This window comes from Polypterus senegalus, chromosome 7 (genome assembly GCF_016835505.1).
Source record: "Polypterus senegalus isolate Bchr_013 chromosome 7, ASM1683550v1, whole genome shotgun sequence".
NCBI classification, from domain to species: domain Eukaryota; kingdom Metazoa; phylum Chordata; class Cladistia; order Polypteriformes; family Polypteridae; genus Polypterus; species Polypterus senegalus.
In genome coordinates this window covers 20,759,680-20,782,425 of record NC_053160.1, presented here as the reverse complement: position 1 = coordinate 20,782,425, position 22,746 = coordinate 20,759,680, and the positions used below count along the sequence as shown (strand labels likewise).

Sequence of the window (22,746 nt, the reverse complement as noted above, 5' to 3'; positions counted from 1 at the left end):
AAGGCACTATATGATGAATGCATATCTGTATATCACTGATATTTTTCCCCTTTAACAAGTGTTACAAAGAGCATTTCGGTCAAAGTAAAACTGAACAGAGTAGTGTGATAATTCAGTCCTTTTAAAGTACAATTTCAGTATGAAATAAAAGAACATAATATTGTAGACGACAGACAGAAATGAATGAATGAATGAAATGCTTGTCTGACAGGAAACAAATACTGACCATCACAGAGCCACGCTCCTTTGTTTTTCATGCCTGCCCTTTTCTCTTCCACTTCCAGCTACTCTGCTGATTCCTGGCTGTACTGAGCAGCACCTTCTGTCCTTTTTGTCACTCGTCACAATATTCTGTCTGCTTTCTTCCTTTGATCCTCCTCTCCGCATTACAAATTATTCCCACTACATCGTGTCCGTTTTTTTTAAGTTCTCTGAAAACTAAAACCCAATTTGCATTTAAAAATACATAGGACGTTATGAAAGCCATATAGCCATTTATTCACTTCGTTATTAGTGCATTAATTTGTTTATTTATTTAGGTCATGCTGTATTTGTTTAGAAACTGTTTCCAGTTTTTTTTTTCAAATATTCCTCAGAGACATTCTTTGTTTTCTTCTGCTCCGGAGAGCCATGTGCATATCAAAAAATAAAAGACGTGCACTTTGCCGCTGCTTGATGGGCTTTTGTTCCTCACAGCTGTAGCTTCTGCCTACACGGCTCTACAATTTGTTTTTGCTTTGTAACAGTTTGGCCGCCTGCCTGCAAGCTCAGCCAAAGAGGGAGATCCCTGTATTTTTGGGTGTGAGCCAGACTGGAATGCCACCAGACCAATTTCCTGCTCTCTTGGCAACTCCCCATGTCTTTCCCAGTGATAGAGTGATTGAAACCAAAACAGAGCCCGGCCCTCATTGAAAAGCCTTCAAAAAGTGCCGTAAACGGCCCTACACAAGCGGCTACGGAGCATTTCAGCCAAGTGCTTTGGACTAATACTTTATTACTGTTCGCTAATTACTGGTGTGATTTAAAATTAATAATGCTGGTGTAAAGGCAGGGGGGGGGTGGCTTCAAATTAATTCAAATAAAGAAATGTCTGCCAGTTTAAATAAAGACATTTTACATTTAAGAAAAGAACTTTTTAGGGCATGACACAAGGTGACACTAATTAATGGCAGCTTTACAGCAACAGCGACTCTGTTAGCAACAGCATTACAACAGAATTCAATGCCTGCTCTTGGAATGTTATTATTTTAATACACAACCACAGCTTGCTGTCATTTCCTGAAAGGTCTGTCTACTGTTTTTATTAGATAGTTTTTTTTTTTACCTATCATTTTTAAATGTGGTTTGGCTACACAAGTTTGAAAACTTTTGGAGTGAACTATACACTCCGATGTCATTCTTAGCCTCAGCGCAGAAAACAGAAAACCTTTCTCAAATTTTATTGTGTTTTTTCAACACAGACGTGCAAATTGACGGTGGGCTCAGAGCTCAGATGTCCAGCAGACGGCACTTTAAACTTTCAACATGTGGGGTTTTTTTTTTTTTTGGTTGAGTGCTCTATTCTTATTTGTGCTCATGTCTGATTTCTTTCAAAAGTATAAACACAAATTTCTGCCAAATCACTTTATGCTGTTTATCTTTGAAAACTTGGTTTGTGTTAATTCTGTAGATGAGATGAGATAAATATTTATATGTAAGTATACAGCATGCGGGCTTGGCTCCTCTCTTGTGCAACAGAACTCTCAATCCCACAACCCCAATTTGGATTAACTTCATTCAGGAAATGGGTACATAAATATAAGCATATATACATATTTAACTGTATATATAAATATAAAAACATATAAATATATATATAAAAAATCTACTTCATGATATGTGATTCATTTTCTCCCTTTATGGATCTCCAGCTGCAAATATATATATACATTTTTTATACATATGTTGCATTGTATGTTTGAATTAATTTGATTCCAGAAATGGGTACATAAAAATAAAGATATATATAGTATATAATACTATATACTGTATGTGTGGGCATAGATAGATAGATAGATAGATAGATAGATAGATAGATAGGCATGAATGACAATATAATATTGATTTATAGATAGAAAGATACATGTGGAAGATACAATTTAATACTGATTTATAAATATATTATTGATTTATATAAAGATACATGTGAAAGACACTAAATAACAGACAGACAGGCAGATAGATAGATAGATAGATAGATAGATAGATAGATAGATAGATAGATAGATAGATAGATAGATAGAATACATAAAGTTTTTAAAATTTTTGTATGTCCTCCCCAGGCCACTGAGAATACCATCGAACTTCTCATTAAAGACTATAAAAATGAATCTATTTTTAAAGACTCTACTTTTTCTATCACATGTATATCTGATTTATGTGTGTATTGATTAATTCTTATCCGCTATTTTCTGCACATGATTTATTCATTCTTACTTTGTCATTCTCATTCTTCTTATCTATTTCTGATTTGTTTTGCTATTTCTTCTAACTTTTTCTTTGACATCCTCTGAAGCATTTTGAGCTACATCATTTGTAAGAAAATGCCCAATAGAAATAAATGTTGCTGCAGTTGTTGTTATGCGGCTATTAACTTTTTCAAACGTAAGCAAATTACTAACATAATGGGAGAATCAAAGCATGCTGATAATGGAGTCCCGGTTTGCCATAACTACCTTTATAGCACAGCAGCAGCCAAATGTGCTCAAAAAAACAAATTTTTGACCGTCATTGTCTATCAGTTCAAATACACACCGAGGCTTGTGAAATGGAATTAATGATTAAAGTGATCTCCTGTTGCTTTTGCTCTTGCCCTTTACTTTTAAGTAACAGCAGATTTGAAAAAAAAAGTATTACAAGTCAAACAGTTTTCAGCTTACACTTAAGCCTAGATAACAACTACACTTTAAGGACAGTGGACAAAAAATAAGTGAAAGCAGCCACTAACTCTGAAAAAGCAAATTTGGTAAGATATAAAATGAAAACTGCATTTTGCTTAAATTTACAAATCTGTTGCCATCTATTCCTGGTTATTCATGCAAACTGTTATGGGTCTAAATAAATGAAGGTTCTTTCCATAACCTTCTCATGGATGGGTCTTTCGGGAACCAAAAATGGTTCCCTTATGGCATCACTTGGAAGAACCACTCTGGCGCTTTTACTTTTAAGAGCATAGGTAACTTAATTAATTTCAAACAGACCTTTCGATTAGATAGATAGATAGATAGATAGATAGATAGATAGATAGATAGATAGATAGATAGATACTATATATATAATAGATAGATAGATAGATAGATAGATAGATAGATAGATAGATAGATAGATAGATAGATAGATAGATAGATAGATAGATAGATAGAACTCTATTAACGTTCAGTTTACATAGCAGTTTTAGAACAGTCAGTTTTACAAGATATTACTTATGTAGATATCATTTTATCTGCTTTTAATTTTACATATAACACATTTGATATCAAACATCATCATAAGATAGACTGAAAAATATACCACTGTATCAGTCTTGATTTTGCTTAGCTTCTTTTACTTAAAATACCATTAAAAGGTACTTACACATCTAGCTGGAATTTGACTGTCTTTATTGTACAATATGTAGCAAGCACAAAAGGCACTTAAACAATCTGTATCAATATGTATTTATATGCAAATTTCACCAGTACTCGATAGATAGATAGACAGATAGATAGATAGATAGATAGATAGATAGATAGATAGATAGATAGATAGATAGATAGATCAGCTACTATATATATATATATATTATCAACATTTTTCCACCTTTTTTAGGTAAAACTGTACAATGTACTACATGCATAAAATAAAAGCTCTTTAACAACCTTTTTAAAAGCACACATGTATGTATAATTTTATATTGTTTGAAACACACACACACACAGTGAAATCCCCAATGTTGAATTAAAATGTAAGTGTTCATGAGGACCTATGTAAAAATTGAAGTATTAACTTAGCAATTTAAGCCTTAGTTTAACACTAGTCATCTTACTGTGCATATACACACATCTTCTGCTTGATTCTTCCTTTTGTGCCTTTTCATATACATACAGTATATACATATTTTGAAAGAGTTAAATTTAAATTATCTTACTTTTTTTGTTCTGTACCCATATACAATAATGAAGTGTTAATTTAGCACTTTGTCTTAGTTTAAAACAATAGTGATCTATCTATCTGTCTATCTATCATATGTGTCTAGCATTTTTGTATCTAGATAGATAGATAGATAGATAGATAGATAGATAGATAGATAGATAGATAGATAGATAGATAGATATGTAAGGCACTATATGATAGATAGATAGATAGATAGATAGATAGATAGATAGATAGATAGATAGATAGATATAGATAAGGCACTATATGATAGATAGATAGATAGATAGATAGATAGATAGATAGATAGATAGATAGATAGATAGATAGATAGATAGATAGATAGATAGATCTTTATTCTTTTCTCTATGCCTTTATGCATACATTTAGTTGACTGTAACTTCTTGGAGAGAATACCAAATCCTGACTGTCATACTTTGCCAAGTTCAATGTTACAAAACCTTTTCTTAAAAAGTAAACCCTTCTCTCCCGATAATGTGTAATAATACACGTTTTGTCTGGGTCGCCAGCGCTAACGAAAAAGATAAATAAATAACCTTTGCTTGATGTCAAAACTTCTCCACATCTTCCAAGGTAAACACAGCATGTTTTGGTAATAGGCTAATCAGAATGAATTTAAAAACACATGGCGTGTTTTATATACAAATGATAAAGAATGTATGATGATGATGATCCTCCTCGCTATAGATTTTAAGGACAGGGCGTTCCTGGGACGTTTTGCTAACAGTTCAAACCCAAAGACAGTTCAGGTACAAAATATGAGCGCGAACGCTTGCGGGACAAGTCTCTAACGCAAAGAAGGAAAAGTGCACCCTCTACCTAAAACATGGAAGACAATCTCCAAAATAAAGGCTGGCAGGTTTGTACTGTACATATTAGCCCTCTGCTAAACACCTGAACAGCGTACTCGCCAACGATCCCACAGATGCCAGCCAGCGTTGTTACCGCCATTACACACGTTTGCTTTTCTGATTTATGCAACTGTTCACTTAAAATCATTTCAAGACCCAAACAGCAGATGTACAACGGTGATAATCCCCACAACCCGAAGCCTCGCTACTATGAAAAGGTGCTACACTGCACCCCACCAAGTCAATGGTTATTTCCGCCCAGCATATCCGTTAACACGATTACGGCTTGTTCGATTAAACACCAACGAGGTCATCGCTAGAACAGAGTAATAAAGTGCAAAGTGACAATGCAGCAATACAGCACCCCGTGCACACCACGGTCTTTGCAGGAGACAACGTGCAAATGACTTTGTAACCTTCGACCGCGTCTACATAAAAACTTCGTGCTAGCACGATTTGTTATTTTCTGCATCTCCAACAATTTCTGTAATAACATAAAAGGTGAGACAGAACTCCCAAATGAAGCGCCCCGGGTACCCTCCGGTCGGAATTTTCACCCTACCTGTTTGAACTGCTCCTCGTAAGTCCACTCGTGGTGCTGCGATTGTCCTTGCTGTGCTGTGCCGCTTGGAGAAGGCGACTGTCCCGGGGCACAATACTGTGGCTGTCCGACTCTAGGCAACACATGCACGGAGGAACCCTTCGGAGACTGACCCGCTCCTCCTTGTCCGGGGTGGCGGGGTCGAAAATGTGACATATCTCCTTCCACGTCCTCGTCCATTGCCCCTTCGTCATCTAAGTCGTCCTCGTCCAGATCCCTTTCGTCGTCTTCGTGGTCCCCTTCGGCTTCGTCGTCCATATCTGACTCGTCCGGATCAATCTGCCTCGGTGGCGCTGGGCGGATTTGCTGCCGGTCTGCTGCACTAGCCCCCGGACTGCTGTCCGTCCCTCTCGGAGCGAATGAACCTCGGACGGACTCGTGGTAATGCCTTAAAGCCAAGGCTTGCTGCTGGATCTGCGTCTCCACCATAGATCGGATCTCCTTCTGTTTCTCCGCCTGCCGCAGCTTCTCTTCCAGCGCCAGTCGTGCCGCCTGCTGCCGCTGGAGGTTCTCCATAACCGCTTCTAGTTTCATCCCACCGCCGACTGGGTGAGCCTGTGAGCCGGAGAAGTGACTGTGAGAGGGGGCTGTCGACCCCAGGAGGGGCAGAGAATTTGCAGAGGAGAAAGCGGTTTGCTGGAAAAGATGAGAACAGATAAAGGCGCTCAGATCAACTCGATTGATTATCAAACTGCTTGTCTAAAAGAGTTGACGGCAGCGGCGCGGTAGGCAGGAGGGAAATGAAACACAAAAATCCAGCAACATGTCAAAAGGGAAGAGGAAAGGAAAATAGCGAGAGCAGCCGAGCGGTCGCTGCGTGCGACTGACAGTGCGGGCGACGAAGTGCAAACAAGCCAACAGAAAAAAAAAGTTGCTCTGCGCTTTAGCAAGTGTTGCGATTTTCACGAGCTGGCCGAGTTTTTTTTTTTTTAATCGCGTCAGTGCCAATAAAAATAACCCACCGTTAAAGCAAGCTGACCCTGTAAATCATTCAGCTTACAAATGTAAAAAAAATTACATTCTCCGGGGGAAATTACACTAACGCCAGCAAGGGCAAAGGAAATGCTTTTACAGATAAGTGTGTGTGTGTTTTTGGGGGCGATCAGGGGTTCGGTAGGATTAACTCCACCACCGCACTTGTGCCAACCGAATTTTAAGAACCGTGCGTTAACACCAGCCCGGGCGGCTCAAGGGACTCTATTTTTTCCGCATCTCGCGACACTCCCGTGTAAAAGGAGCCGTACGATGCAAAAACACGTCCGTCTTTTAATTTAAAAAAAAAAAAACTTTAAAGAAAGTGTCCCGCAAGTTCGTTCAAGCGCCTTTTGAGCACAGACAGAAAGTTCCCAACACGCAAGGCCACCCCACATGCAGCCGTTTAACTCCGAAACCCGAACATTTTATTTTTGTTTTTCACAAAAGGAAAATATACAATAAAACTCTGAAGCCAAAGATAAAACGCTTACCAAAGCAGATTTTGTTGCTATAGTGGTGTTATCAACCATACTTGTTTCCCGGTGGGCTGCAATGCACTATTAAATAATACAAGTACGTCCCTCTGGCCAACAAATATCACATGAAGGTGTATTCTTCTCTGTACATTGAAAGCGCGCTTCCGCCGGCTGCTAAATAATTGTTTAAAAAAAAAAAAGACAGCAATTCGATGTATCCCGAAGCCCCGAAGGTTTTGGCAACAAGTGGCAGCCGAAGCCAGTATGACCTCTTCAGTGAGAGATCAGCCCTTCTGCTCCCATTTGCTAACAACACGTCAATGGAGTGATAAATAGAGAGGGCAGGGTCTACTGACAGCCGGGGAAATACAGTTTAACAACGCGAAAAAAAGGAGCTCTGCTGGCAGAATACTGTACCTGATAGCACGATAATGACAGGGGCGGGAGGGACGGAGCGGCTGACAAACACGGACCGGCGACGAACACGGGGCAACGGATAGCGAGCTGGGGAGGGGCGGAGGGAGAGCAGTGGCTACGGAGGAGTCAGATAGCGGCATCACAGCCGCTACTGTCGCTTCAAACGAAACCGTGCACGCGGTTACAGGTAGACACGGAGAACGATGGAGAACGACTCGATTTGGTCCAACTCTTCAACGTCCACATTTTGTAAATGTCCATTTTTTTATCGTCAAAACTTGAATCTCAGCCGCATTGTTGAAGTGTTTTTGTGTGACGTATAAAATAAGACGGAGGGATTGATGAAAACGGATCAGTTAATTCAAAAAAGTTTATGGCGATAACGATGTTATGGAATGAAGCCGCTGCGGAAAGAAAATATACGCATACATTAATAGATGGACGACACTGACGATAACAATTATTATTATTGGAGCATTCAAACATTATTATCTATTAGAACATTTATTATATACTTTCCATTTACATGACATCTATATATATGTTGAAATCTTTTTAACTAACTTTTAAATACGTGTATTTATTGAAGGATAATAATACTGTTTTAAGGGTATTACGAAATTTGCAATGTTATATTTACATTTTGACATTTACTGTACATTTGACAGTGAATTTTTCTAATGATACACCATTATTATTATATCTTATAATGTCTGCGAAATGATTTGCAATGTTGCATTTAATATAATACTAACAATAAAATAATTGCTGCTAATAATTGTAATAAATGTACCATTTATTGTTATTGTAACACCTTTCATGATGCACATTTCAATAGTAGTTAGTAGTTTTTATAAGATATATATAGAAGTCCTCTTTACAAAAAGTGTATAATGAAAAAATTATATTTGAATCAATAATAATAATAGCAATAATGGGTGATGGGTTGGCGCACTGTCCGGGAATTGTTCCTATTTTGCATCAGAAACTTGTTGGGATAGGCTCCAGCAGCCAAGGAAATGAATGTATTATTATTATTATGATGATGTTCCTGTAGTGAAGAAAAAGGTATGAATAGGTTAAATGATGGAATATAATGGGGACAAATATGATCATGTTGTTATTATTAGAGTATTATTATTATCCAGGTGTTGTCCCAACCTTGTTGCTGGGATATTCTTCGCCTGCCCCGCGAGTCTGTCCGGGTTAAGAAGATGGAGGGAAGAATGCATGATAACAATAATAATAAGAATACATATTATCTTTTACCAAATTGTTGGGTTACATTTAAAATAATTTCGGGAAATATATTGACATACTATAGTTATATTGAAAAAAAAATCATAATTTCAATCAAATGTATTTATTTATTTCAGTTTGTGCTGGTTGATTTTTACTGGGAACCCACCAGGTTCGTTGGGTTTTATTATCCAAAGGTCAGAACTTTACAAAGTATGTGGGAACATCCGAGGAGTGCAATCTTCTTGGCAGTTCACTGACATATTATTATTATTATTATTATTATTATTATTATTATTATTATTATTATTTCACACAGAGTTCTTTCTAATAGCTTACACTTCTACAAGATTGAAGGATTTGACAAAAACGGCTAGAACCTATTTTTGTAATTATTATTTATTTCAATTGCAGTCCAGATAAAAAATAATTTATGTGTTTATCACCATTTCCAAAACAAATTCCCATTCTTACAAAAAAAAAAAACATCTAGTTTGTCCAGTTACATTGCAATGGGTAAATAACACAAATACAGTAACACTTTAATTATAAAACAAGCCAGAAAACACTTAAAAGGAACAGTGAACTAAGCAACGAGCGACTTTTCTAACAGTCACTCTGTTTTCAAAAAAGGGACAAGTGTGTGATACTTTCAGCAAGGAAATTGTGTCGATAGAATTGAAAGAGTTTAGCAGGAAAGCCGAGGAGAAGTGACTGATCGCCATCATGTTGAAATGTAGTCTGTATACCCGCTGGTTTGGACAGTGAGTGCTCTCTTTCACTTGGGATCTCCTCGCCTTCGAGGTGCACCGCATGCTCCAATGTCCGCCCTGAATCTTCAGGTTTGTTGGTTGTTTAATGACAGTGATGGCTGTTTGTATTTTCGGGTACTTCCTAGGGTCAGCTGCAAAGCCTCATCAAGTGTAACTTAAAAAGTCAAAACGTTAGCTAGGACGGCCTCTGTCTGGACCTTATCGGTTATCCGCTTTTTATTTTTTTTCCCTGCGTCTCAGTCCAAACTCGTGCTGCCTTGCTGATCGTCTGGGAAGGGAAGAGAAGAGGTGGGGGGTGGGGGTCTTTGTGTTTGTTTCGTTTGACAATCCGCTATTTTGGTCACCTACTGTGATGTCCACAACACCGAAAATGAAAACGAGTTTTTCAACGGCACATTGACATTACTGTTATTATTTTGGGTGTTTTACAACATCTCTTACTTTAGAGCATTTACTTAGTTCTAAAATACGCCTTTCCAGACGAAGTATTGAGAGCTATAGTATTACTAGAAGAATTAGTAGTATTTGAATTATTATTAATGTTGTTAATACTACGAGCAATTCTGGTACTACTAATATAATAATTATAGCAATAAACTATTATAAATATATTTGCATTTTATGTTTCTCATTAAAATCATTTAAAATGATTTTATTATTACATTACAGTATATATATATACTGTATACACACAACATAATGAATAAATCTAAAACAATTTGTGTGGTTTACAGATATAAAATATTTGCGGTATGTTGTACATATCACAAGGCGATTCAACCGAAGCGTTTTGTTTGTAATTTACTTTTCTGTTTTTTTCAGCATAGAAATAAGCTTACAATACATGGCTTTCTTAAAGATAAAACAAGTGTCCAACACGAGGGAGGGAAGGACAGAAAGGGCACTATATGATAGATAGATAGATAGATAGATAGAAAAGGCACTATATAATAATAATAACAGACAGATAGATAGATAGATAGATAGATAGATAGATAGATAGATAGATAGATAGATAGAATTTAATGTTAGTATAGTTGGCAGGATAGGCAGATAGATAGATAGATAGATAGATAGATAGATAGATAGATAGATAGATAGATAGAAAAGGCACTATATAATAATAATAGATAGATAGATAGATAGATAGATAGATAGATAGATAGATAGATTTGAATGGCACTACTTGTATATAAAAGAGAGAAAAAAACACTGCAACGATTTCATTCTATTTTTAAGCAGACGTTCATTCACAATTATATTACCACTGCAGTCATTTTAACAGAAGCTAAAAAACAACACATATAAAAGGCATTTACAAATTAAACACGCGTTTTATGCTCGTTTTATCACTAAACGTTAATTTTCTATAAAACATAAAAAAAATTAATTTATACCTAAGTTGGTTTATATCACTATATAAAGTGATAGATAGATAGATAGATAGATAGATAGATAGATAGATAGATAGATAGATAGATAGATAGATAGATAGATAGATGTAATGTTTCTAAATAAACGCGGTTTTCAAGTTATTGTCAAAATGCTATTAGATCATTACCTATAAATACTGCCGTTAGAACGTATTAAACATATTACTCACAAATGACAATAAATTCGCATTAAGAGTTGGAAGATCCGTTTTAAAACGAAAAGTTCAAGAAAGCATTAAAGCCGCGGTCCTCTCCGCTGGTAGTCCAGCTAAATTTCCCTGCCGTTGCTTTAGTTCAACGCGGCTTGATTTCCGTGTTGTGCGACTCATTCGTTTCCCGACTCGCATTTCTCAACAAATTTATGATTTTTTTTTAACTGTAACATTTTTAAACGGAATAAAATGAATTATTCTGAAACGCACATAATTGCACATTGAATATAAACGAAATGGACTGCGGGGAGCTGAAGCCTCTGTTTGGCAAACAGAAGGTGACAATTGACACTTTTATTGTCATTTCGTTCGAAGGAGCAACGGGTTCGTTTTTTGTGTTTAGTTTATTACGAATTTCGTTTGCTTTCCCTTCATTTATTTATAAAAGTGTCTGTCGGCTCCTGTCGAAAGCGCACCATTAGTAAGTAAGGTAGTGAGAGGGTCTTACGGACGAACGGACAGACAGAACGAATGCGGACAAAGACTACAGGAGCCAGAATGCCGCGGACCCCAAGTGAGTACTCCTCAGGGACACGTCACATCCTTCCGTTACCCCTTACTTCTCTTTTCAATGTGCGCGCGGGTGTGTGTTTGTGTGTTTTATTACTTTCTGAGAAAACACTTAGGCTTTTCGTGTCCCGTTCTTCTTTAATGCTCGTCATCATTTCAAACTGGTGAGATTTTGTCTTTTTTTAACTCCACATTCTCATGTCGTATTTGATAATGCCTAATAGAACTAAAATAAGAATAAGCCAGTTGTGAGCGACTTATCATTTTTAACATTTTTGTTCACAAGCCTATCAAATGCCGCATGTTATTCTTTTATTAAACATTTTGAAATCGAGACACATACTTTTTACTTAGTTGTGTGATGCCTGATGCCTAGGCGGCTAATTTGTCTCCAAATGTATCATATTTTACTGATACCCTTTGCTAATTATACATTTGGTTCATCTTTCTGCACATTTAAATTTAGTAAAGTCATCAAAATATTTCTGAGAAATATAGAAGTGGTGTGCTGTGGAGCACTGATGTGCCCGTAGATATTTTTCAAATCTGATTCAAATATAAATAGCCGATATGTAATATTAAGTTTCACAAGAGCAGGAATCCCCTCAGAGACGCAGCTAAACGGCTGCAGGCGTTTTAACAAAGAAGCAGAGTGCGTTAGGAACGCGTCGAGTGTGTAGAACACCGCGGCTTCGTTTAAAAAAACCGCAAGCTAATTGCCGTTACTAACACGTTTAATGAGCTCCGAGTTCTGTCTGCGGCCCTCGACGGCTCATTCCGTTCATTTGCTGGGCCCTTTGTTCTCTGCTCTTGGTGGCAGGTCTTTTCCAAGCTCCTCCCGGTCTTTTTTTTTTTTTTTTGAGTTTGTCCTCTCATTTATAATTGAGCTAAATTTATTTCAAAGTGTTCGTCTATTCATGAATCCTCATCTGATGCCGTACTCTCATCATAATTGATGTACAGAAGTAAAAAAGTGAAAAAGTAAGTACACCCCATGGTGTTTTTTTTTTTAAATATGTATGCAGACCTCAACGTCTGATCTTCATATCTATAGATAAAGGTGATATAACAAACATTTACATTTTGTCATCCATGGTATAAGTTAAATAAACAGACACATTTTGCTTGTAGTGAGAAGCCAAGCAAAATGACACCTTTTATTGGCATACTAGAAAGATTACAATAAGCAAGCTATTGAAGCAACTCAGACCCCTTCTTCAGGCGAGATGGAATCATTACAATGTAGTCACTACATCCTACCTGAAGGAGGGGCCTTTGTTGCCTCGAAAGCTTGCTTATTGTAATCTTTTTCGGTAGCCAATAAAAGGTGTCATTTTGCTTGACTTCTCACTACTTCCATAATGGCTAACACAATACAGATATTTTGCATGTTTGAAGAGTAAGGACACCCCATTCATTTATAACTACCTTAAAATTACCGTCAGGTGTTCCAGATCAGGTGCAAATGATTAGAACTTGATTAGAGTGGACCTTGTCTGAATCACTTTTATTTAAGCCTTCACTGTTTAATTTGCTTTGAACATTAGAACAATGTAAAAGAGAACAGGCCATTCAGTCTAACAAAGCTCACCAGTCCTACTGTATCTTCTTCTAAAAAAAACATCAAGTTGAGTTTTGAAAGGCCCTAAAGTCCTACTGTCTCCCACACTACTGGGTCTCTTATTCCATGTTTCTGCGGTTCTTTGTGTAAAGAAAACCTTCCTAATGTTTATGTGAAATTTACCCTTAACAAGTTTCCAACTGTGTCCCCGTGTTCTTGATGAACTCATTTTAAAGTCACAGCCTCGATCCACTGGACTAATTCTCTTGATAATTTTAAACACTTCAGTCAGGTCTCCTCTTCATCTCCTTTAAAGGGCCAGCTCTTTGAATCTTTCCTCATATCTCATCCCCTGTAGCTCCAGAATCAACCTGGATGCTCTTCTCTGGACCTTTTCTAGTGCTGCTATGTCCTTTTTTGTAGCCTGGATACCAAAATGGCACACGGTACTCCAGATGAGGTGCTTTGCTCTTTTTTGTTGTGTCATAGTGGGGGGAAAAAGGATATTGATTATCCAGGGCCCAGTGGTGGTGGGTGGGGACCCTCAAAGCCTGGAATGAAAAAGCTGTGTGACAGACATGGACCACAGAGACTGCTTATATATAGGGCCCAGAGTTCGGTACTACACCCTTGGTTACCACCACTGTTATGAGGCCTCCAGAAAGGGGGTTGAACATGCCTATGATCTTTAAACGATTGGAAATGAACAATTCCATTTGTCTGGGAGATCATCTACAAGTGGAGAAGATTTTAAACAACTCTCGTCTTGTTGAAGCCAAGCCATCCCAGCAAGCTCAGCCCAAGATCAGAATTCAGAAGTCTCTAGGAGGCCCAGAATTTCATCACATAACCTACAGGAAGCTCGTGCCACTGTTGTTGACAAAGTAAATGAGTCCACCATTAAGAAGAGGCTGCACAAATGAAATCCGCATGAGTGCTGTGCCAGGAAGAAACTAGAAAGAACTTCCGGGCAAGATGAATGGCTGATCTATGAACACCCAGCCAATTACCAGCACTTCTGGAATGACGTACTCTGGACAGGGAAAGACAGAGTTATTTGTCCGGCCACAGTACCAGAAGACACATTTGACAAAAACCAAAGGCAACATTTGACCAGAAGACCCTGATACCTGCATGACTGGTGGAAATGTTATAGTTTTGAGCAGATTTGCTGTATCAGGGCCTAGACAGGGCACCAAAGAATCCACTAAAAGTTCTTCATTGTACCAGAATATGTTTGAGGATAATGTGAAACCATCTGTCAGAAGACCTTGACATTGAACATGACAATGACCCTCAATATACCAATAAATCCACCAAAGAATAGCTAAAAAAAAGGGGGAAATGGAGTGTTCTGGAATGGCCAAGCCAAGTCAGACCCCATACAGATGATGAGGGGGGGATCTGAAATGGGCCATGTCTGTAAGACACCCCTAAAAACATCACACAGCTAAAGGAATTCTGCATGGAGGAGTGGGAAAAACTTTCTCCTAGTAGATGTCATTGACTGCTAGAATTGGCAAATTTTCATTCACCTTTATCTAAAGATACTCTTTAAATACTCTTTGATATGTCCCGTGTCACACACCCGTACGATTGGGAGGCAGTCAAAGGGCTTAACTGAGTAAAGGGTGAATCCAGTTAGAGATATCTGCAGATCCACAGAAGAAGACTTCCTGAAACCCCACTTCCGGTTTCTTCCACCTCATTTCCGGTTCCTCCCGAAGATCCTCGCATTAGCTACTCTGTCTGACATCACTCCCACCCATCGGTTCTGCCCCTTCCTGTCTGAGTCCTAATATAAGCACCGTTCATCTAGTTACCAGCAGTCCAATGTTAGACTCAGTCTTGTGAGACTCCTCTCTGTATTTTGGAATTTTGACATTTTATCTCTTTTTTTTCCCATTTTTGGAGTCTGAGTGTCTTGGCTTGCGAGTGTCCTGATAAAAACCAAGATCCAGACTTTTAATGACCTCTTGGGCACGGCCATCAGTAGTGTGTCTGTCTGCAGAGAGAATGTCAACCTTGTTGGGAGGTTTACTTACCTCAGCAGTGACATTCATGTCTCTGGTGACGCTTCCTGTGAAGTCAGTAGACGGATTGGGAGAGCATGGGGTGGCTGGAAAGGGGTGTGTGGTGCTCCCAATATCTATGCAAAAGGACGAAGGTCCAAGTCTATAGAGTCCTGGTGCTTCCTGTCTTGCTATATGGTTGTGAGACATGGACGCTATCCAGTGACCTGAGATGAAGGCTGGACTCATTCAGTACCGGAAAATCCTTGGGTACTGACTTGAAGTCTTCTCATTCAGACATAAAGTCTAGCAAACCAGTGCGAAAAAATATAAGTAATATAAAGAAGCCCAAAATGGAGCAGTTATCAGCAACAGCACTGTATGAACAATATCTATCTATCTATCTATCTATTGTGAACGGCACCGGGCACAGACAGGCGGACATGTTGTTATCACACCACCACACGTTTATTTACAGAATATTTACAATTATTTTGGTCACCAAGACCCCAGTCCATTGGTCACAAAGACCCAGTTCCTTGGTCACAAAGACCCGTCACGTGCACAAAACCCCAAACACTCAATGTCCTGGCCACAATGCCTTTCTTCGGGCCGCCTCACTCTCCACTGCTTCGTCCTCCTTCCACCCGACTCCAGCTCTGAATGACGGAGACGGCCCCTTTATGGAGGACCCGGATGAGCCCCAGGTGTTCCGGCAATCTTCTGCCACGCCCAGCGTGGCGGAAGTGTCGACTGTCCTCCCGGCTGCTCCCGGGCACCGCCCAAAGTCTTCCCCAGCACTTCCTGGTGTGGCAGGAGTGCTGGGGAAACAAATCCCAAGGCATTGGGCGCTCCTGGCGGTGGCCACGGGACCCTACAGGAAGAGCTTCCAAGCCCTTGACCCGTGGCTACCAAAGCAACCCGGAAGGCGAACCCCACGTGGTCAGGCCGGCTCTGACCCTCTTCCGTCCCTCCTGGCGTCCCGGCCGGGTCATAGCCCCTGGCATCCCTGACACTATCTATCTATCTATTATATTGTGCCTTACATATCTATCTATCTATCTATCTATCTATCTATCTATCTATCTATCTATCTATCTATTATATTGTGCCTTACATATCTATCTATCTATCTATCTATCTATCTATCTATCTATCTATCTATCTATCTATCTATCTATCTATTATATAGTGCCTTACATATCTATCTATCTATCTATCTATCTATCTATCTATCTATCTATATAGTGCCTTACATATCTATCTATCTATCTATCTATTTTATAGTGCCTTACATATCTATCTATCTATCTATCTATCTATCTATCTATCTATCTATCTATCTATCTATCTATCTTTCTATCTATCTCCATCTACACCCCAGGTTTGTTGTATGATTCTTCTGGGTAAGCTGTAAGTTTCCTAAAAAAGTGAAACTGAAAAATAAATGAGCTTGGAGCATGGACAACTGAATAAATGACAAATGAATGATACTCAATAAAATTGCCAAATGATATTTTTTAATATGTGACTTACCTCGCGTGTGAGGCACGGTGGCGCTGCTAACTCACAGTAAGGAGTCCAAGGGTTGGCATCACTGTTTGGTCCTCCCTGCGTGGAGTTTGCATGTTCATCCCGTGTCTGTGTGAATTTCATCCCACAATCCAAAGCTGTGCAGGTCAGGTGGATTGGCAAAGCTAAATTGACCCTGGTGTGTGTGTGTGTGTGTGTATTAGAGATGTTCAAAATGGATCTTTTTAGTGATTCGATTCAGTTTGCCAAAATGATTTGAATCTTTGAATCACTGATTTGTTCACTTTAAAAACAGCAACAAGCTATAAAATCTGGAATAGTTTTATAACTGAGTAGCAACCTTAACCACCAAACAATATAAAAAGCAAGCGAGAAAATACGTAATTCACACATAATAATAATATTAATAATAATAATAATACTCTTTATTGAATTTTGACAGTAAATACTTCAACAATAAATAGAAAAAAAAAACAATTGTACAAACTAATAGCGCACACATCACGATAAAACTGTGAGAACGCTAAAATCCATCCATCCATCCATCCATCCATTATCCAACCCGCTATATCCTAACTACAGGGTCACAGGGGTCTGCTGGTGCCAATCCCAGCCATCACAGGGCACAAGGCAGGCAACAAACCCCGGGCAGGGCGCCAGCCCACCACAGGGCAACACTAAAATCTGACTAAATAATTTTTTTTCAATTTTATATCCCATTCTGTCTGATGCAGTCTACCACACATATATCATACTAGTAACAGCTCACCACACGTTACACACTTGACTTGAGCCTTCCTAGTTTTCCTCCTCTTTCTCTGTACGTTGAACATTTGTTTGCTCAGAGGTTGATGCGCTTGTTGCTTCCTGAGCAGCTCTTCTTTTCTCCACCCTAGCAGCCCACTGCTTCTCTTCTTCTGTTGGCATCTTTTCGTGTTAAAACTGATCGAGTCAGTTTTTGTGTTGCAATTACTTAGTACATTTTCCTTAATTTTTCACTTAAGCTGGCACTTAAGTCTTCAATCTGCCTCAAGAATGATTTAACATATGAAGAGGAAGTGACGGTGAAGGTGGTAGGGATGAGAACGGCGCCCGTAAACATGTGCCACACAGCCGCCCTGCTGCGCAACACTAAAATAAAATAAAAATTAAAAGAGGAATAACCTTGGAGGTCAATCATCACCCCAAAAGCGGACAGTAGACGTCACGTAGTATTTGTGCACCAAATTTCAGGTCAAATGATTTTTGAGCTGCAGGCGATTTAAAATCCTGGACAGACAGACGCACAGCCACGGTAGCGTATTATATAAGAAGAAGTGAACTGAACTGCGATTCAGTTCATTGTACTGCGATGGCAGTTCGTTCCTCCATTCTGTCAGTGAACTAGTTCAGTGTACAGTACTGCGAGTCTCTTGTCTGCAGGACGTGAATGAACTTGCAGTGGCTCTCCAGATCACTAGGGGGCGTACTGGTTCAGTCAGTCAGTTAGCAGTCACGCAGTCAGAGTGAACCGATCAATGGGCGGTGCTTGGTGTCATCTGCCAAGTCAGTCATTGGCTAGTTGTCGTCATGACCTTTTGCTGTAACAGTTTACTGATAGGCTAATTCCCGAAGATGGCAGCCATTTAAGTGAAGTTACGATGACAGCTCTGGACGATTGCAGAACTCAATATAAAACGTAACACACACTGTGCATGACTCAAAAAGATTCGTTCTTAAATGTCAGTGAACGAGTACGTTTATTCAGGGACCAAGACAAGTACAAAAGAAGTTTGTTCATTCACTAGTGTGTGTGTGTTCATCCAGTAATGGGACTGTCCTGGGTTTGTTCCTGCCTTGCACTCTATGCTGGGTGGGATAGGCTCCAGCACCCCCTGCCATCCTGTTCAGGACTAAGCGGGTTTGAAAATGACTGACTGACTTCCCCCATGTAGTTTGCAGTGATGCCTGAGAAAAAACTAATCTCATGTTTTCATGCATAATGGAGACAGCAACTTTAGATAGGGCTCTCTGATAACCAGTGCCAGTGTTAGGTGATTTTGCACCCTAGGCCAAGCTTATTAGTGTGCCAGCCAGCTATTCAGTAGCTAACCCTTGCGGATTGATTCCCCCCATTATGATCTGTGCCTTTGAGGGATGGTGGCGCCTGCCCAGTTGACGACCAACCCTGGACAACAACAAACAATATCAGAAAGTCCAAGAAAAACTCTCTGCCACCCTTCCTGCATAATCCACATGTCAAGTCGTCCAGTCGCATGTTCACAACGTCCCAAACACATGTATTTTTACAAAAAACATTGTTAAATAAATCACCTCTGGAAAACGTTCTCATGCACTAAAACTGTGTGTTTGGTTAAATAGTAACTCTAAACTGGCCATGTGTAGGTGAGTGAGTGGGCCATGTGACTGACTGGGGGTGCTGTCCAGTGTCCCTGCCATTCACTCGATGCTGCCTGGATAGGCTCCACCCTCCTTGACCCTGAACTGGATTAAACCACTCTGAGAATGGAAGGGGTGATTTATATTCGCTGAAGACCCTGGAGCTGCTTGAACCACCAAGCCACAGCACCGCGAAAGCAATACAACTTTATGATGTGTGGACGTAAATACAAGTGAACTGGGAAGAATATTATTAATAACACTTTAGTAGAATGGCTTGTGAAGTGAGGAACTTCATGCATGTGCTGATTCAGTGGTGGTGAAACACCTGGAAGAGCTTCAAGAAACCTGCATTGAAAAAAACAGCACATGGGGAACATCAAAGTACCCGCAACACACAACACGCTCACTTAATGATCGAGATACTTACTGTATATTTCAAGTAGCACCTTTGTCTTGGTCATAGTTTAGGAGCATTACACTAGATAGACTACAATGTTTGGGTTCTACTCATTATTTCACACATTTCTTTTTAAGTTCAGAATTACTACCTTTATTATTACTATTATTATGATACTATGACCCTCACTAGGAAAACCATTTATATTATTATTATTATGATAATACTATGACCCTCAATAGGAAAAGCATTTACATTATTATTATTATTATTATTATTATTATTATTATTATTATTATATACTATGACCCTCAATAACAACAACAACAACATTTATTTATATAGCACATTTTCATACAAGAAATGTAGCTCAAAGTGCTTTACAAAATGAAGAATAGAAAAATAAGAGACACAGTAAGAAAATAAAATAAGTCAACATTAATTAACATAGAATAAGAGTAAGGTCCGATGGCCAGGGAGGACAGAAAAAACAAACAAAAAAAAACTCCAGACGGCCGGAGAAAAAAAAATAGGAAAACCATTTTCATCATCATCTTCATTATTATTATTATTATTAATATTATTATTATGATACTATGACCCTCACTAGGAAAAGTATTTATATTATTATTATTATTATACTATGACCCTCAATAGGAAAAGCATTTACATTATTATTATTATTATTATACTATGATCCTCACTAGAAAAACCATTTACATTATTATTATTATTATTATTATTGTTATTATTATTATACTATGCCCATTACTAGGAAAACCATTTACATTATTATTATTATTATTATTATCATTATTATTATTATTATTATTATTATTATTATTATTATTATATTATTATTATTATTATTATTATACTATGAACCTTACTAGGAAAACCATTTTCGTCATCATCTTCATTATTATTATTATTATTATATGATCCTCACTAAAAAAACACTTTTATTATTATTATTATTATATAATTTGCTGATCACCAAGGAGGACCACCGATCTAAGGCTGAACCCAGCACTTTGTGGCGAATGTGAGCATAAGTGTCATCTGCTGCCCTTGTTGGGCTGCATGGTGTCCTGGCAGCTCCGGCAGATTTTTCTTGAATCTCTTTCCACTCATTAATAACAATATTATGGAAAGAATGGTCATCTTAGCTGTTGTTAACACATTCTGTCTTTCTTCTCAAATCCGCAGCCTGAGGTCTTTCTAGGGCATGCCAGCCTGCCCTCCTGCTAGTGTGTGCCAAAGACCAGCGCGATTGCCAAAACCAGCAGAAGTCTTCTATCAATAGATCTGCAGATCCTTTCCAGCTCAGTCCATCACAGACATCTGAGTGATAAACTGTGTTTTTTGATGCACTCATTTAATATGAGACCAAAAACTATAACAGTCAACTAGCTCTGAGAAGAGACCTACTTGCATTCTGTTGTCTTATCTTGTATTTTACTCCATTCCCCTATTTTTTGACACAACATTGCACGCCCAGCCCACCTTGCCCTTCCCAAGATTTCTTCCTTTTTTCCTGCAAGCCTTTTTTTCGAGTCTTTTTCTTGTCTTCTTAGAGAGTCAAGATGCTAGGAATGTTCATTAAACAGGGTCTGTCAAAGCCCACTGAGACATTCTTTGTCTGGTTTGCACTATATAGAAATTGTTGTCATTCGTACCAAAAGCCCCGGTCATCACCAGCACAACACTAGTCTTGGAGCCCCACATTTTTATTAATATTTCTAGTCATTTTCTAAATTGCTTATTCCTGAACAGGGTCACGGGAGTGTCGGAGCCTATCTTAGATAACACAGTGTATAAGGTAGAAACAGACCCTGGACAGGGTGCCAGTCCATCACAGGGAAAAAACACACACACACACACACACACACCAACCATACACCATGGCAAGTTAGTATCACCAATCCAACTGACTTGCATGTCTTTGGACTGAGTGCTGAAACTGGAGCACCTGGAGGGAAACCCATGAAGACACAAAGAGAACCTGTGAACATGCAGGGAGGATCTGCCAGGTAGCAGTGCTACCAGCCATTAAAAATGATAATAATGATGAAAATAATAATAATTAGTCTTTAAACCAATCAAAATGGTCAAAATCAATTTCAGTGAGCCTTTAAGTTGAGATATCACCAAATGAATCAATTGGGGTTAATCAAGTGTGCTACTGCCCTCTTCAGGAAGAGACGTTTATATCTGAAATGAAATAACAGGTCCCTAAATAAAGATTATGTTAAATTACAGACTCTCAGCTCTATTATTTTGGTCAAGCAAAGCTGATGATTTTAATCTAATCCAACTAATGATAACCAGACTAGCCAACTACCTGATGATAGAATTTTATTTTCAAGGTGAATAAAGAATAAAGTTAGGATTTGTTTATTATAATGCAATGTTAAAAAGTGTGTGGCATGAAGAAGGTGCTGTGCTCCATTGTTTAAGGATAATTAAAGTTAATTTACAACCATGCAAAACGTTTTGAACATTTGCTATAATTTGTGGAGTTTTTGAAGTATTAAAAGAGTTTAATTATATATTCATATCTTCCTGTTAAATTAAAATAATATACAGTAATGTTTAGATTGGAAAAGGAGCATTTAATGCGTATTATTTGTTTTAAACTGTGTGCTAATTTGCTGGAGATGTGTGGTGTACTGGGAAGAAAGTCAAAGTTTTGGGGTATCACAAATGCTTCCCTTAAATGAATTTGGATAGAATAGGAATTGTGTATTTTATGAATTAAATAATGAGGTTGTATTTCTTCAAATACAGTACTAATTGATTATTGAATGCTTAGTTTGCTGGGTTTTTTTGTAATTTTCTGTATATTATCTGATTCATTTATGATAATTTAAATATTCTTTTGTATGTCTGTTTATGATTTAATGCTTCTCTTATCTATCTATTATAAAGTGCCTTACATTATCTATCTATCTATCTATCTATCTATCTATCTATCTATCTATCTATCTATCTATTATATAGTGCCTTACATATCTATCTATCTATCTATCTATCTATCTATCTATCTTTCTATCTATCTATCTATCTATATAGTGCCTTTCTGTCTTTCATCTATCTATCTATCTATCTATCCTATCTATCTATCTATCTATCTATCATATAGTGCCTTTCATATCTATCTATCTATCTATCTATCTATCT

General features: G+C 38.2%; 1 protein-coding gene across 1 annotated transcript in view; it reads right to left on the bottom strand.

Annotated features, from left to right (window-relative positions):
• The window catches only part of arid3c (AT rich interactive domain 3C (BRIGHT-like)), a 382,233-nt gene extending 374,841 nt beyond the window's left edge, over positions 1 to 7,392 (bottom strand). The window contains exons 1-2 of the mRNA XM_039758330.1: positions 7,110 to 7,392; positions 5,605 to 6,279 (exon numbers count right to left, since the gene is read on the bottom strand). Coding sequence (XP_039614264.1) covers positions 5,605 to 6,279; positions 7,110 to 7,148 — 714 coding nt within the window. The 5' untranslated portion in view covers positions 7,149 to 7,392. The remainder of the gene's footprint in view (positions 1 to 5,604; positions 6,280 to 7,109) is intronic.
• Between the last annotated feature and the right edge of the window lie 15,354 nt (positions 7,393 to 22,746).